The 16,028-nt window shown below is 40.4% G+C and overlaps 1 protein-coding gene across 3 annotated transcripts in view; it reads right to left on the bottom strand.

Moving 5' to 3' along the window:
* Nucleotides 1-1,411: 1,411 nt before the first annotated feature.
* The window catches only part of NCBP1 (nuclear cap binding protein subunit 1), a 38,440-nt gene continuing 23,823 nt past the window's right edge, over nucleotides 1,412-16,028 (bottom strand). For all 3 annotated transcript variants that reach the window (XM_021691734.2, XM_021691733.2, XM_021691732.2), the window contains 11 exons: nucleotides 15,500-15,562; nucleotides 15,173-15,247; nucleotides 12,884-12,987; nucleotides 10,534-10,656; nucleotides 9,240-9,342; nucleotides 8,346-8,439; nucleotides 7,543-7,646; nucleotides 5,292-5,406; nucleotides 3,479-3,607; nucleotides 2,783-2,896; nucleotides 1,412-1,915 (listed from right to left, as the gene is read on the bottom strand). In XM_021691734.2, coding sequence (XP_021547409.1) covers nucleotides 1,802-1,915; nucleotides 2,783-2,896; nucleotides 3,479-3,607; nucleotides 5,292-5,406; nucleotides 7,543-7,646; nucleotides 8,346-8,439; nucleotides 9,240-9,342; nucleotides 10,534-10,656; nucleotides 12,884-12,987; nucleotides 15,173-15,247; nucleotides 15,500-15,562 — 1,138 coding nt within the window. In that variant the 3' untranslated portion in view covers nucleotides 1,412-1,801. The remainder of the gene's footprint in view (nucleotides 1,916-2,782; nucleotides 2,897-3,478; nucleotides 3,608-5,291; nucleotides 5,407-7,542; nucleotides 7,647-8,345; nucleotides 8,440-9,239; nucleotides 9,343-10,533; nucleotides 10,657-12,883; nucleotides 12,988-15,172; nucleotides 15,248-15,499; nucleotides 15,563-16,028) is intronic.

The raw sequence follows: 16,028 nt of genomic DNA, 5'->3' as shown, positions 1-16,028 counted from the left end.
CAAGCAAACTTATTTTCATATGAACCACTGCCTGAATTATTCCTGGAAGGGAGATTTAGAATCAAGGAAAACAAAGTATATGTTCGTTCACTTTGACAAAGGAAATGTTAAATGGCATTGATAGAATATTTAACGTTGATTTCTTTGCAAGATACGGTAGTGACATGCCATTCTTTTGTATTAGCTGCTTTAGTGGGGAAAGCAGCTGCTGAATGTTTTTGCTCTTACACGTTTTTTTGAAATTCAACTTCTAGTTTTTTTATAAACTTAGCTGCCAAACTGTACAGAGCAGGGTCACATCAGTGAATTCTTGTTAGAAGCAATATTATACATGAAGAGAGGATCCAAGAGAAAAATTCCTCTAGACTTGGGATCAAGCAGGTATAACCAGCCACACTGCAGTACACTGGGATAGGGAGGGCTACAGGGAGGTATAGGGCCAAAGTTACCAGAGCCTTAAATGGTTATTGTTTCGGCTTCTTGAGGACAGGAGCCAGGTCTAACTGATTACTGTTCGTGGGAAGGAGGAACAGCATAACCAAAAGAATATTTAGACAAGAACCTGGGTGTTAGTCCCTTTCCTGCTAGTAACTTGCCATGCACCCTTAATTCTGTGAATAATTATTTCTTGTTTTAAATGGTATGGTATTTAAAAATTCTAGGAACTCCTATCTATCTCTTGAGTAGACTATATTCTGTAGCCCCTGAATGTGGGGTAAACAAAAGAGACTGGGTAACAATATGAAAAATACTAATGCATCCTAAATTTATGATGTAATAAGTTTACTACTTACCAGTTGTGGGGTTGTTGATAAATTTTTCCCAAGGTTTAGTGAAGCCTTAAAATGCTTGCAACGTGCAATGTCAGATAATCCCTTATGCTTATTTTATGTGCACGCTTATCTCAGTTAAGCTTTAATACTGTATAGGAAACAGGCTCAAGAATTAGTAATTACTTGGACCAAGTTCTGTAGAAACAAAACCCAAACCTATATATAAATCCAAGTACAGTTTTAGCCAATCTAGCTACTTCTATTTCCACTTTAGCACGTACCTCACTAGTGGACCTTGGACACATCTGTCTCTGAGACTAGAGGAGGTGACCAGATGGCTCTCAGGTCACGGTTCCCATAGCTGCCACACAATGGACAGCACTGGGGGAGACTTCAGAACACTGGCTGGCTCTGTTTCACCCCCCGAGATTGTGGTTTAATTTAGAATATAACTGTAAAGAATTTGGGTAGTGCTACTCTGAATAACATTTCTTAATAAGTAAGGTCTTAAGATACTTGTGGAGAGAGAATTCCAAATGAGGGAAGTAGATGTTCAATAGGAAACCACTGATTTTGACTGAGATGATAAATCATGAAATACCAAAGTTTAAAAAACATTTTTAGTTTTATTTCAGCCATATTAGGTTATCCATGAGCTGTGAGAAGCTATGCTACTTGATAAGTAAACCCACCAGTTCTATATACTACTTTGTAAGCTGGACCTCTAGTGTTCACATAGCTCAAATCACTTATCTTTTGTGCCTTAAGGAGGAAAAAATACCAGAAAAGTTGTATCTGTCACATATATAATACATCCTGTGGTCATCGTCACATTGTCAGTTGGGAGTTTTTGCTTTGTACGGGCAATTAAAGGTAATCAATGCTTTATTCTTCACTGTCCTCCTCCCCCTCCCCCTTTAATAAGTGAAAGGATGCTACAAGAAAGCAAGCATTCAAACCATCAAAAAAATAAGACAAATTATTTTGAGATATTTTTAAAAAATCTTGACGGGGGAATAAAAGGACCCTCAGGCCTGTAGGGCACAGAACTGCTGGAACACAGCCAGGATATGAGGGTCTAACTCAGCAGTGAAGAGCAGGTTCTCCAGGGTCACCATGTACTGCTGGATTATTTGGTGATGCTGTGGATACAGAAAAGGGGATGTTTAGGTCAGGAAAAGGACCACTTGAGCAATCTTGCAGAACACTTCCCTCAGCAGCCTGCCCACGTTGTGGAATGATGGGAAGGGGTAGGAGAAAAAAAGTGGTTATGCTCGAGAGGAAGAATGGGCTCCTGAAAAGCCCCAACGTTAAGAAAATGTAGTTGGAAAAAAAAAAAGCAGGTAGGATGTTCATGGCCAGAACGAGATTTGAATGTAAACGTAATTCATGCTTCAGAGCAGTGGCGGCCACAGGCGGGGCAGCTGGGTCCCTACGGACAAGGACAAAGGTAGCCCAGACAGGGACTGGCCCAAGATTAAAAACCACCCGGGAAAGCGGATGGAAACTATGGTTGCTGAAACATGAGAAAAGATACTTCGCACTAATTTCCTTTGTTTGTTTTACTGGTTAGAGCATTTAAAATTTTTTTCTTTTACAAAAAGATAACAGATGACTGGCTAATTCTCTAGTAACTACTCTACAAAATAAGAAACCCAAACTTCATTTTGTCTGTTAAAAATAAATAGCTCATCTGTCTCACTGAAAATCCGACTTGTTCAGGCTATGTGGAGGGGAAAAGTGCCAGAAAATGCAAATCTCTTCTGCGTGTGCCTATATGACTTGCACATACTGAGACCCCTGTAGGCCTAGCGAACAGCAATTAGGAATCTGGATGGTAGAGGAGTCATTTAAGCCTAAATACTCTGATGAGCCACAGTAGGAGCAAATGGACATTAAAAGGGCCTTAGAGGTACTACACAACCTGACAAATCGGACCGTTCTTTAAAATGCAAAATCCTTGTGCCTGAGAATAGTGATGTTTATTATCTAATCAGTTTCCCACAAACCTGTAAGAAGATCTGCTGGAGCCTCTCTATACAGTTCTTATACCACGGGGTTAATACGCTGGTCCCATCAGTCTCACATCGTACTAAGTGCTCGGTCAAGATCATGATGAAACGCTGGAAAGGGGGTACAAAGTTAAAGCAGTGTTACAGGGAGAATTCTTACACTTCAGAAAAAATCACATTTTCGACCAAGAGACCTCAAAGGCATTCCTGTTCCACTTGGTCTTTGTGGTATGTATTACCAACCTTCCTAAGTTAGTAAATACTGTCCGTCTAGAAAGGCAGACCAGTGCTAATGTTAGTACATCCTTTTTTCAATACGTGAACACCTTTAATATCTAGATTACTTACGCTTGTCATTTTTCTCAGCATCTATTTTTAAGGACCTAATCAGAAATGCATGTATAAAATGATCATCTATTTCATCAGAAGGGAAAATAAATGATCAACAATTGGGAATAACGAAATGAGAGGTACTTAAAAGTATCCTCACGCATTCTGTTAGAGCCTGGAGCAATGGTCCTGTAAGAACGCTAAGTAAACACCACAGACATGGTTACCTTCAAGCAGTAAACTTTTACTTCCTTTGTAAATTTTTGTATTTTAAACTTCTATAAATGATTATGTATTATGATTAAAAATCACATTTTTCTAACTTTTTTTTTTTAAACCTATCAGTGTCCCAAGCCAAGATACCTGGAATATGACAAGGAAGAGGTTCTTCTGTTCACTCTGAGCAGATTCCACTTTTTCTTGCAGTCTTTCTATTTGCTCCTCCAGAGCCCCATCTTTCCTGTCACTGCTTCTGTCATCATCGTCACTTCGCTGCAGGATGCACAGGAACAAAAGGAAAATGCCATTAGAATTCCAGCCTATTAAACCCCATCAAGTGAGGGGAAGGATGTTCTTGTGTCTGGTCAAATGCCACTTGCAGACTTGTATTCTAAGGTGCAAGCCTCTGCCACCCTCCATGCACGCATACCCCCACCAGTCCTGTGGGCACTTGTCCAGGCCAGGGAAACGTTGCGGCACCCGTCTTGGGTAACAGCGCGTGGGGATGTCTGCATTCCCAGCAGAAGTGAGTTACACCTTTTACGAGACAGTCCGTTCAGGGAGGAAGTGTGTGTCACATTTTTCCTCCATTCAAAATGAAAACAGCTTTGAGCTCCATGGAAAATGTACAGTAGATTCCTGTTATTCACCATCATTATGTTTATGCATTTGCTGTGAACCCTGAATTGGTGAACACCGAACCACTGCTTAGGGAAGTACAGGGTTAGGTTCTCAGGAGCCTTTTGGCTAAGATAACACACTGTTGTTGAGGCTCCATCTGTGATGGCCGCCTTCTACCCTTTATGCAAAATTATCAGAACCCTCTCTCTGTTTTTACAGAATTCTGCTTTTATCTCTAACGTAGCACCTGTTATGGGGTTTGCCTTATTCTGTTGGAGGCAACTGGGTAGATCATCTAGCTGGTTTTTCCCTAATAGCACACTAAGGCTAGGTTCTAAATACTACTGCCTGGTAGACCCTTCTGTGATGAGGGAAATGTTATGTCACTCTGTGCTGCCCATCATGGTAGCCACTAGCCATACAGGACTGTTGAGCACTTGAAATGGGATTGGTGTGACTAAAGAACTGAATTCTAAATTGTATTTCATTTTAATTCACTTACAGTTATATGTGGCTAGCAAGTTACTGTGTTGGACACCACCTATCTAGAGAGCAGTGTGGCATGAAGGAAAGTCCCTGGAATTTGACAGGCCTGGGTCAGATCCTAAGCTCTGTCACTTACCAACCATGTAAGCTTGAGCAAGTTACTTAAGTTCTCTGAGCCTCAATTTGGACATGTATAAAATGGGGATGACATCATTTACCTTGCAATTATTTTACAGTTTGTGAATGTGTGTTTATACACCACATATATGTATGTATGTATGTCTATATGGAGACTAGCACTTGAACCTTCTATAGGTTCATGTAAGTCATTAAATTTGTTTCCACCTACTCTGGCAAATATGCACAACGCTGGAAAATCCTGTCATGAAGAATACTAGGAGTACTATTATGTAAAATTGTGGAATGCAGCTCACTGCTTCCCCCCAAAATGGCTAACCATACTCAGTGATAGGACAAGTATTCTGTAAACCGGGGAAGGACTGCCCATCCCTCCCCACAGTAGGGGGGAAGTGGTACACAGTGTTCTCCCTGAGAAATACAAGTGTCCTCTTTCCTTCTCTGCTTTCCCTTTTGGGAAGGGCAAACATGACATGGATCCAGAGAGAACTATGGAAAAGCCAGGTTTGTGGCTTCTTTCCAGGTTCATCACACAGTGTAGCAGCAGGGAGCAACACCCCCCCAGGTCCTTCCTCTCCCTCTGCTTCTACAACAGTCTGCATAATTTGGCCTCAGAAAAAAGAAGTTCCTATCAAGGTAATGAACTTTGAATATTTTTAAGAGTTTCTGGCATAGTTTCTTTGACCATTTATGAATCGACATTTAGACTTACCCGTTTGTGTTGCCTTGCAAGTTTTTCTTTCGCTTCTTCCAGCTCTTTCTGGATTTTGAGAACGTGTTTGTTCATCTTACGAATTGTGGAGTGCAAGATTTCCCAAACAAATAATCTTAAAGTAACACAGCATTTAGTTACTGTATGTTCAAGTACACTTACAGAAAACAAGATCTCTCAACTTTTATAATCTACTCATGCTGAAGGTCTTCCACTCTTTAGTAGGCAGAATTAGTCATTTCTCCAGCAAGACTTAAAATTTTTTTTGTATTATAAATTGTGCAAACATCTGTCTCTACCCATTATACTCAGGTGAGCTTCCTGGAAGGCAGTACTGGGTCCTTGTCATTTTTATTTCCATCCCCTTCTAGACACGCATAAAAGGTATGTGTACATAACTCAATGAAGTGAAATGGCAAACCAGAAAAAAATATGTACATTAGGAACAAAAATATATTTTCTCTCTTCTAAATTTATTTATTTATTTTTAAAGATTTTATTTATTTGACAGAGACACAGCGAGAGAGGGAACACAAGCAGGGGGAGAGGGAGAGGGAGAAGCAGGCTTCCCGCCGAGCAGGGAACCTGATGCGGGGCTCGATCCCAGAACCCTGGGATCATGACCTGAGCCGAAGGCAGACGCTTAACCATCTGAGGCACCCAGGCACCCCTCTCTTTTAAATTTAAACATCATGTATTGGAGTTGTCTCAAAATGGAAACCGAATCTGAGGCTCATTTCACATCCTTTATGCTACTTAACTATAGCATACATTCAGCCAATTCTCTGGAACATTTAAGGAACTTACTAGTTCACAATAGCTATCAACTGCTGGGCTTTTAAGAATGAGATAAATATATGTCCGCTTCTTTATCAGCAAATTGCTCAAGCAGGATCACCTTGTAGGTGCTTTAAAAAGTTTGTTGCATAAATGGTTTCTTTTTTGAAGCAGCGTCTTTAACTATGTCCATCTACAAACTAGTTAGTTCTTCCTAACCCCAAGATACAGTGCAGAAGAGGACTTCCCTCTATACATTTTGACTTGGATGATGGCAGTTTCAGTGGAAGATAATAAAACAGCTTAGTCATCAAACTCAAAGTCTAGTGCATTAGTGGACAGGGCATAAGAGCAGAATACTTCAGCTCTGGAAAGGGTGGTCAGGGAAGGCTCTGCAGAGTTAGGAATACTTGAGCTTAGGGTTCAAGAACAGATGGAGCTTTTGAGCCCTTTATCCGTTCAAGAATGCCTGTGTTTGAATTCTGACTCTGTACTTAGTTGTGACTTTGGACAAGCTACTTAAGCACTCTGCAACACTTTCCTATTTTGTAAAATACAGATAATGTAACCCACTCTATAGTGTGGGGTGAGGTTGAAATGAGTTGCAAACATTAAGTCACTCAGGATAATGGCTACCAGATAACCTGGGTGGTCAATTTTCTGAGAGTTTGCAAATCTGAGAAATGTTGTTGCCTTCATTTATGAACGCCAATCTGGTTGATATGATAACTTTAGATCATACCCTTGCACCCTAAGGATTCAGTTCATTTCAGACCAGTGTCCTCTGCAATACCGAATACAATGAAGAGGATAAAGGCTGTGGTGGATTTTTATATCCTTATAAGCAATATTCCTTTATTTCCTGTTTTGAATCAACTCCTGTTCCAGTCCCAATCAGTTAGAAAGCCTGTGGACTCCATGAGTAAGAACTAAGCTTAATGAAAAGTCCCTTCCTGTAGGGGAAATGGGTCTAGAATGAATCTCCTGCATTAAATCTAGGTTTTTCGTGACTGACGTGAGACACCTCCCTTCCCCATGGGCACTCAGTTGTCCACCAGACTTTTCCTCAATCCCTCCATGATGTATACTTAATCTACTGTGACTTTGGTTTCTCCTAACTCCTGCTATGCATTCCAGGTCCCCAGTTGAGCTGGAACTCTTCCCTGCGACCCACTGTCTAGTTCAGACCCTGACACACAGCCTGATCTTCTCTCCCAAGTCTGGATCCTTTATCAGCAATTCTGCTTCTCTGGCTGGGTCCTAATTCAATTTACATGTGTGTCCTTAAGAGGCACTGCAAAACTGCCTGGCTGTGTATTCGCATTGTCCAGGAATCTTTTGCCAAGTCCAATTCTACCAGATCGGACCATTGGTATATTAACGATGTCTGAACCAGAATTTGGAGCTCATGCATGAGACCAAATATAAACGGATTCTTAGAGAATACAAACTTTGTAAAATAATCCACACTTACCTAGTAAAGTCTCGAGACAGTTCTGAAGAGAAGATCCAATTTGCCACTGCAGCACAGTCAACAATCTGTGTACGGATCATCTTATCTACTAATACAGCAATCATCTACAATGAGAAAAGAACCATTAGGGTAAATCACACTTACACGGAAGCCACAAAAATCCCACGGCTACAAAACCAAAATAGAAAGTCTGAAATTCATTTTCAGTGGTTATGGAACGGATTAATTCAATCATTAGGTCTTAAGATTTATTCTGCACTCTGTTTGGCTCTGGTACTTACTATAAAAAAGTAAGAGAACTGTAACGCCAGTTAAGATGGAGCGAAAAGAAAAACTGTTAGTGGTTAACACCTAAAATTTTTTGAAAATATTAGAGAATACAAAACATACAAACTCCGCTGAATCCTTAAATTAAAAAATCTAAGAATGTTTCATTATAAAAAAAAGTGTTAATATATTCACAATTACTTTAATGCCTCTTTAAAACATATAGTATGAAAACAGTAATTGAGGTTTGAGAAAGCCTCAAAGCTGGTTTGTAGAAATTGGGTAGACTTGATAACTATTTCCTAACCCAAGAGGTAGACTCTTCCAAGCAACAAGTATTCTTACTACAAATTTAAAATGTGTTGATCATATAACACTTGCTCTTTAATGAATGAATCAAATACCATGACTTCTACAGCATGAAAAAAACTACAGAGTTTAAAACCATTCTACAGACAGACTCAAACTTCATGTTTTAACACAATGGCATTAACTGCCTTATTTTTATACCTATATAGTCCAATTACAATTTTTACCTGTGGATGGTTCCTCCAGACCTCAAACATAACTCTTAGAACATGTAACTTTCCTTCATCACTCTCAGCCAGGGTTTTGAAGACTTCATGAAACCTTTTGACAGTGGGGGTAAAAATACCACAGATAAACTTATTCATTAAGGATTTTAAGTTTTTCAAGGCCTTTTTGATGCTACTCAGTTTACAGTGTAATACATAAATACAAAGTAACTGAATGTTAACCATTAAGGATGTAAAAGGTATGATTAAGAATTCATGGTCTGTATGAAATTTGTGACAAAATCTTAAAAGAGATTTTCAATATACCACCATCAGCCTAGGACCCCAGTTTCCCGTGTACCTAAGAACAGGTGAGGGCTAGGGAGCGGTCTCTGAACGCAGGTGAAGCAGTAGCCTGACTGCACTGTCCGCGGGCACCCTGCAGTAGAGACCTGGTTTCTCCGCTCCGCTGCAGGAGTATCTGTATGCTCTTCCTTCTTCTGCATTGTCTGAGGTGGTAGAAAGCTCTGTCTACAGGTGTCAATCTTTGGGTGACTCCCCAAAATGTAGTTGGCTCTCATTTCTGCTTACCTTACTTTAGGAAGAGGTTTAGACAGGGTGGGAGCTTCTTGACTATATATATGATTGTCCTACGGACCCAGGTTTCTCACTAGTTTCTCTAAAAGTACACATGAAAAAATGTACCTGCCATGTATATAGGCAAACGGTCCACACGGACTGACAGGAGCCAAACAGGGTGTTAGCTACTACAAACCAGAACCATTGTATTAAAATACAGGACAATACTAAGATCTTCACATTCAACCATTTTAGCTAAAGATTACTGTATCACTGGTATGCACCAAGCAACGTGCCAAACCCTCAAAACAGAGTATATGTTCTTATTGCACTTACTTTGCAAGAGCACTAAAGGAGTGGCTGAATGATTTGGCTGCCAAGTGTAGCAGAGTCTGTACAAAGACCTCTATTTTCAAAGGGTTAAAGCTGAATCCTTCATCTGAAAAATATTCCACAGTAAGACAGCTAGAAAATATAAGTAGAGCAATTCCTTGGTCCATCACCTGGAGCTAGGTGGATGGCATGCTCACATCCAAGCAAGTCAGACATGTCAGTCATGTCTTTGAATACTAATGAAACAAAAAAGACCATTGCTGATTTCAAATACTCAAAATATAAAACTAAGCATAATATTAATTCTTAGTTTTTTGGGATTGTTTCCCTAATTCTTTTATATGATCCATTTCTTTTACAAATGCCACATAAACTTCCTTGTTCATATCTCTCTGTATGGTGGCAAATAATACATTAATAAAATAATTCAGTAAACACTTAACAGTTAAGTCTAAGTCTTAAGATGTCTGACAATGTCCAAATTTACGACCATCATTTCAACATATGCTTTCTAAATATATTTTCTATCATAATACAAATTTCTTAGAAAAATCCAAACAAAATCCTAGTAATAAATAACCCAAGGGCCATTCATGTTTTATTTTGATGAAGTCGTTTACTATGGCATGTGTCCTTATGTACACGTCTAACAAAAAAAATTTTCCCCCGAAATGTCACCCAGTTGTCCCGGTAGACTTTTCATCTGTTTTACAGATTTGTCTCTTTTGGTGCCAGTATCACATTGTTTTAGTTACTGTAGTTTTCAAGATATCTTTTAATATGTGATAAAAGACAAGTCCCTCTCATCATTTTTTGTCTTGTTCATTTACTGATCAGATAAACTTACAAATCATTTTGCCTATTTTCCCACTCTCGCCCAGAGAAAAACCTAGGGATTTTGGTTGGAATTACATGGTACATACTCAGTATGTATTAAACATTATTATTGTAATAGTTTAAAAATTGGTGAAAAATCCAACTTTATAATTCACGAAGTCCTCCCAGTCAGGAACCTCTCTAAAGTGAAAACAGGGAATGTTTAAAAATCTCTAAACGGTAAGAGCATATTTTCCTTTGTGTTTAGTTTCTAAACTGAATGTAAGCTGTGTCACAGGGAGGTGAGGATCTCTTTTTACATAAGGGAGAGTAGCTGGGTTTTAGGAACCACTGACACACTGAACAGGCCACTGGTTAGGAGCATCCATTGAGACTTAAGAGGAACTGACATTATGCTTTATATTTATGCTTTAACCTGGCCTATACATAGTTCCACTGAAGAAGTACTTAATTCCCTTACCGTCATCATCATCCTGGTTAGGATTTGGTACATCTTTCAGAATGCTGAAGATTTCATCATTGGTTGCTTTACTTTTAAAGGCAACAGCTAAACAGAGGGCAACTGAATGTCCAGGAAGAGAATCTAAGCACAGAATGGGGAAGAGGGTAGATCAAGTTTTAAGATTGTTCTTGTAAATAGTTAAATAACCAAGAAACTTAAACTTCTATGACTGTCCTTTGACAGTCCTCAAATCCCTGGGCTTTTATTAAGCTAAAAAGCTGAGACTCAATGTATTTCTTTCATTTTGGTCAGTGCCCCTTCTTCCTCCTTTTCCCTAGGATAGTGAAGTTTGAGTTTGAACAGGGAAAGGCTGCCAATTTGATAGATTTGCTTTTGTCTTTTGCTTAGGCCATACACTTGAATCTGTATAAGCCAGATGCTCATATGCTGTGACTCCATGTATTTACTATTAGTTATTATCTGTTGAGTCCTTATTGTATAAAATCTGCACTAATGTATAGTGTATGGCATCACCAGAGCAACTGCAAATCTTTTAATGTAAGGCAGACAAAGGGGTAACAAATAAAAAGACAATCCTGACATAGAACAGGAGTTGCTAAGCATTTTGAATGAAGTCAATTACAATAGGTCCCATGTGCTGTGTGCTTTTACTTTAAAGTAAGAGAGAAAAGTGAAGAAAAAGAGAAACCTGTCACTAAAGGGTCTACGTTGTAGTGGGGGAACCAAGATAGTCACAAACAAAGTAGCCAGAGCAACACAAAACTGGCTTGCTAAACTTTAGTATTTACAGAAGAGGAGCTTGGGCCAGACCCTGGAGAGAGCACAGGAACTGGTGAGAAAAAGGGCTTTCCAGACCGAGGTTAATGGCACAAATAAAGGCAAAACCAAGAACCATGAGCCCGGAATAAATAAAACAGGAAGTGGCCTGGCTGGAGCAGGGGTCCACTTGGGAAGAAGTGACAAATAACATTGTAGGGACAACTGTTATGAGGGCTTTAACTGTTAGGCTCAGCTGCTTCTACGGGAATAAAGAAAACTCAACGTTCAACAAAAGTTTGAGCTGTTGCTATCAACGACGACTTTACGGTTCTCTGGGCCAGGATAAGGCAGAGCTCAAGACTCAGCGCGGGGCGCCTGGGTGGCTCAGTCGTTAAGCGTCTGCCTTCGGCTCAGGTCATGATCCCAGGGTCCTGGGATCGAGTCCCACATCAGGCTCCCTGCTCGGCAGGAAGCCTGCTTCTCGCTCTCCCACTCCCCCTGCTTGTGTTCCTGCTCTCGCTATCTCTCTCTCTGTCAAATAAATAAATAAAATCTTTAAAAAAAAAAAAAAGACTCAGCGCGTACAAGCGCTGCCGCGACAAGCTTTGCTCTGGCAGGAAAGCACAGCGGGAAGAGCGAAGCTGCTCGCTTAGTAAGGCTGGACGTGAGTTGGGGCTCTACCACTCGGAAACCATCTCACTCTGGCTTCACCTCTTTGAAGATCTTCCTCATTGTAAAACTGGTCTAATAAACACATTGATTCTCTGAGTTGTCTTAAGGATTAAGTGACATAGTGACACAGCAGATGTACTCAGCATTGGGACCAACTGAGTTTACTTCAAGGAGAACAGGTGTAGTGTGAGGTGGAGTTGGAGAACCAGGGGCGCAGAAGGCAAGGGAGATGAGTGACTTTCAAGATGTAAGAAGTGCCACACACCATGAAGTGGGAGGCCCACGGAGGAGCCATGTGCAGTGCCATCTGCAAAGACTAACGTGGAAAACCTCTGCACCTAACTCTCTGCCAGTGATCACCAATGTACAACCCCTTATCTTCCTTAAACATAAAGCACAAAATGGCATATCACAGGATAGGCCCTCTGATTCACAGCATAATCTCAGACATGAGGTAACCAAAAAGTGAAAAAACCGTATTTAAGAATTTACTTCTAGAGGCATATTGCTGGTCAAAATACAGTCTATGTGCACCTATGTTCCCACACCTGAACTGGTATCACGTGATAATTCAGATCCTCTCTACTGCCCTGACAGATACACTCTCATCTTAATAAGTTCTGGCTCCACATTCAACTTGCTGTACTTAGCAGCGTATTTAAAATAATGTCATGGCTGTAACATAAACAATATTAAGAAAAAAATTACAAACCAATAATAACTAAGTAAATCATGAATCTTCAAAATGACAGGGCAAACAAAGTAACAGTGACTAGTATAGATCACCTTTCAAACACAAAATATAAACCCAAGAAAAGAAAAAGTTCACTTTCTCCACCTTAAATAACTGACTTCAGAGAATACTGGTGTTGGTACTTTTAAAAGACAATGGAATGAACTATATTGTGTTACTTACTGCTACTTTCATCTCCGTACTTGTAAATGCAGGTTGGGTTTGCAGGACATAGAGCTGAGAAGGTAGGAGGAACAATATCTAATATACGCTGATGATAAGACAACCTACAATACAAATAAGACCCTCAGAAAATACCGTTCATCAGTTCCCCTCTTTGGTACCTCTAACTTACCAGGAGAGTCCCATCTCTAATGCCCTGGACTCAGCTGACAGCCCAGAAGCCAAAGGGGAAAACAAGTCCTTTAAGCTTTTGTCTATGATAGCATACTGAAACTAAGGCCTTCTTCAAAACTTACTGGTTCACAGTGAGGTGTGGGCCGGTGGGTCTACAAGCCTGGTGACCAAGGACGTGGAGTGGCACTGGGGTAGGGTGGGGCAGAGGAGACTCCATGATGGGGAGACTGATTATGTTGTAGCAAATAAACGTATATCAAGGCTAACGGGAGCCAAGTTTCCTACTGCCTGAAAAGGTATTTAGAAATCATGGCAAGGGGAAGGCTAGAAAACAATGAGGTAGAGCTGGAGGGATACACACACCTAGGTGGATATGAAAAGTTATGTATGTGTGTCTGTGTGCATAAATGTATATACTATCTTTGTCCATCCCAAGAGCAATGAGCACATCAAGTGTCCAGATCTTGGTCCCTAAATACCATACTCCACTATTAGGAACTTGGGCTCTGTGAGGGGCGCCTGGGTGGCTCAGTCGGTTGAGTGTCAGACTCTTGGTTTTGCCTCAGGTCATGGTCGCAGGGTCCTGGGATTGAGCCCCACATCGGGCCCCCTGCTCAGTGGGGAGCCTGCTTCTCCTCCCGCTGCCCCTCCCCCTTGCTTGTGCTTGCTCGTGCACACATGCAAGCATGCGCGCGTGCTCCCTCCCAAATAAAAAAAATCTTGAAAAGAAAAAAGAAAAGAAAGGAAAAGAAACGAAATGTGGGCTCTGTGAATAGATGATTCCAGGGGAGGGGCAAGGAAACACAAGTTGGGTCTGGGACAGCTTATGCCAAAAATAAGGAAGTGCTTAATGAATGGAGGGGGATATTAAGAGAGGGAAAAAAGGACACAGGAGGCACAAGGGGCTCCCCAATAAACAAATCAGGGACAACTTAGGCATCAAAATTAATGACAGCAAGAGATTATAACTCACTGAAGGAAACAGAAATCCATTAGTCCCTACAGATATATAAACACAGGAATAAATAAATAAATGGGCTAAAAAGGATAGTGCTTTCTTACAGAATGCCAATTAATAAATGCAGAGAAAAAATGAAAAAAGAGAATCATTACTTGGCAATCATCATAGTGGTAGCAGATAAAAGTAGCAGCTGTCAGTAGACGTTTGATGCAGAAAAGGAGTATAATCTCAGGATATCTCCCACAAAATATTAATCAATTACAAAGGGAAAAATGGTGAATTTAAGGTGGAGAAGCCTGGCAGACACGGACATGACCAGGTGACCAAGGGGCAACATTTCCAGGGGCAGGGCTCCTGGGCCTCCTGACGCGATGCACGGGGAAGACTATCAACCATGTAAGTCCTGAGTCTGGTTAGGAGCACACTTGGGGGCGACTCAAGAAAGAAAGGCCTAGATTCTTTAAAACACGAAAGACAGCAAAGAGTAACTGGTCAAGTGAGGAATGGGAAGAGAGTGACACCTAAATGCTACCCTCGTACTCCTGGAGAGGACTCCGGCCCAGAAAAGGAAAAGACATTATCGTGACGGCTGGCAAGGTTTCGTCTGCAGGCTGGGTGGCCACACTCCTGCACCGCAGCCGCTTTCCTAATCTGGAGGGCTGCATGTGGGCCACTTAGCAGCGTCTTTGCTTTGAGGAAAGATACAGCGGACTGTTAAAGGACATGGGCCATCACATCTACAGCTTGTTTTCAGAGGGCTTAGGAGAAGACCAACGTGATGGGAGTATACATACAGGAGGGAAAAAGAAGTGAACATCTGAACAAGTGTGGTGAAGTGTTAATAACTAGGGAATCTAAATGAACAGGATACAGAGTTCTTTGCACTATTTTGGCAACTTTCCTGAAATGTGAAATTATTTCAAAGTACATTTGACAAAAAAACACTGGCCTAATTCCCACAGAATCCAGATGGCATGGCTGCTTCATTTTTTAAGCCTATGTCTTGACTAAAAACTGAAAGGGAAGAGAGGCAGGTACTTGGATGTAAAAAATGATATTCTGGACATACATCACACATACAAAGAAGAGAACAATCCCCCTCCATAGAAATGAGGAGAACTAAGCTAAGGAGAAAACACAAAGAACTAACTTACCTCATACATTTTTCTAGAACTTCTCTTACAAACTTTGGTTTGGGACTTTCAGGATCTTGAGTAAGACAATCTGACCTAATGAGAAAATGGTAGTTGTATAAGTTCTTACACATAATCTGCACTTATACCTAATGTGTACTTAGCTACAATGAGTTTCCCTGTACCTAAATTATTTCATTTACACACACACACACACACACATGTATACCAAAAGTAAGTATTTCAGACTGTGTAGAAGATTGTATTTATGTTATAGCTTTAAATATTTAGTTTTCTTTATTATGATAGACTGCAGAGAAAGGAAAAATAAAACGTACGACAACTTACCAATCTTCCCAGCTCCAGCGGAACTGGAAGTTACTTAGATGATGGGAAAACCAATTAATAAACCTATAGAGAGAAGTGGGCAGGCGGTGGGGGGAGACAGAAAAGGATGAATGGTTGCAGTTTGTAACAGGAACTTATATAATCTTTCAGACAAATAAAACCCTATTTTATAGAGTTAAATGAAAATCATATCCCCCTACCAAAGCTGTATCTTCTGCTGTCACTTACCCTTTTCTCTGCAAATCTTTTAATTCATCTTCTCCCCCAAAATAACAGTCCCCTATTTCACTCGTTGTAATAGAACTATCCTTTTTAAATGAATAACAGATCTGATGAGTGCCTGTTTTGTGGCAGGCACTACGTATACACACGTGCGTGTATGTCTGTACGTTACACACACACACGTATATAGTTGAAATCTCACAATTTTCAAGTAATGTACTATCTTCCCCCATTTCACTGACAATGTAACAGAGGCAAAAGATTAAAGGAACTGCAGATAAAACATTTTATAAGCGGCAGAGCCATA

This window comes from Neomonachus schauinslandi, chromosome 13, assembly GCF_002201575.2.
Source record: "Neomonachus schauinslandi chromosome 13, ASM220157v2, whole genome shotgun sequence".
NCBI lineage: Eukaryota > Metazoa > Chordata > Mammalia > Carnivora > Phocidae > Neomonachus > Neomonachus schauinslandi.
The sequence above is the reverse complement of the archived record's forward strand: the minus strand, read 5'-3'. Positions and strand labels throughout refer to the sequence as shown.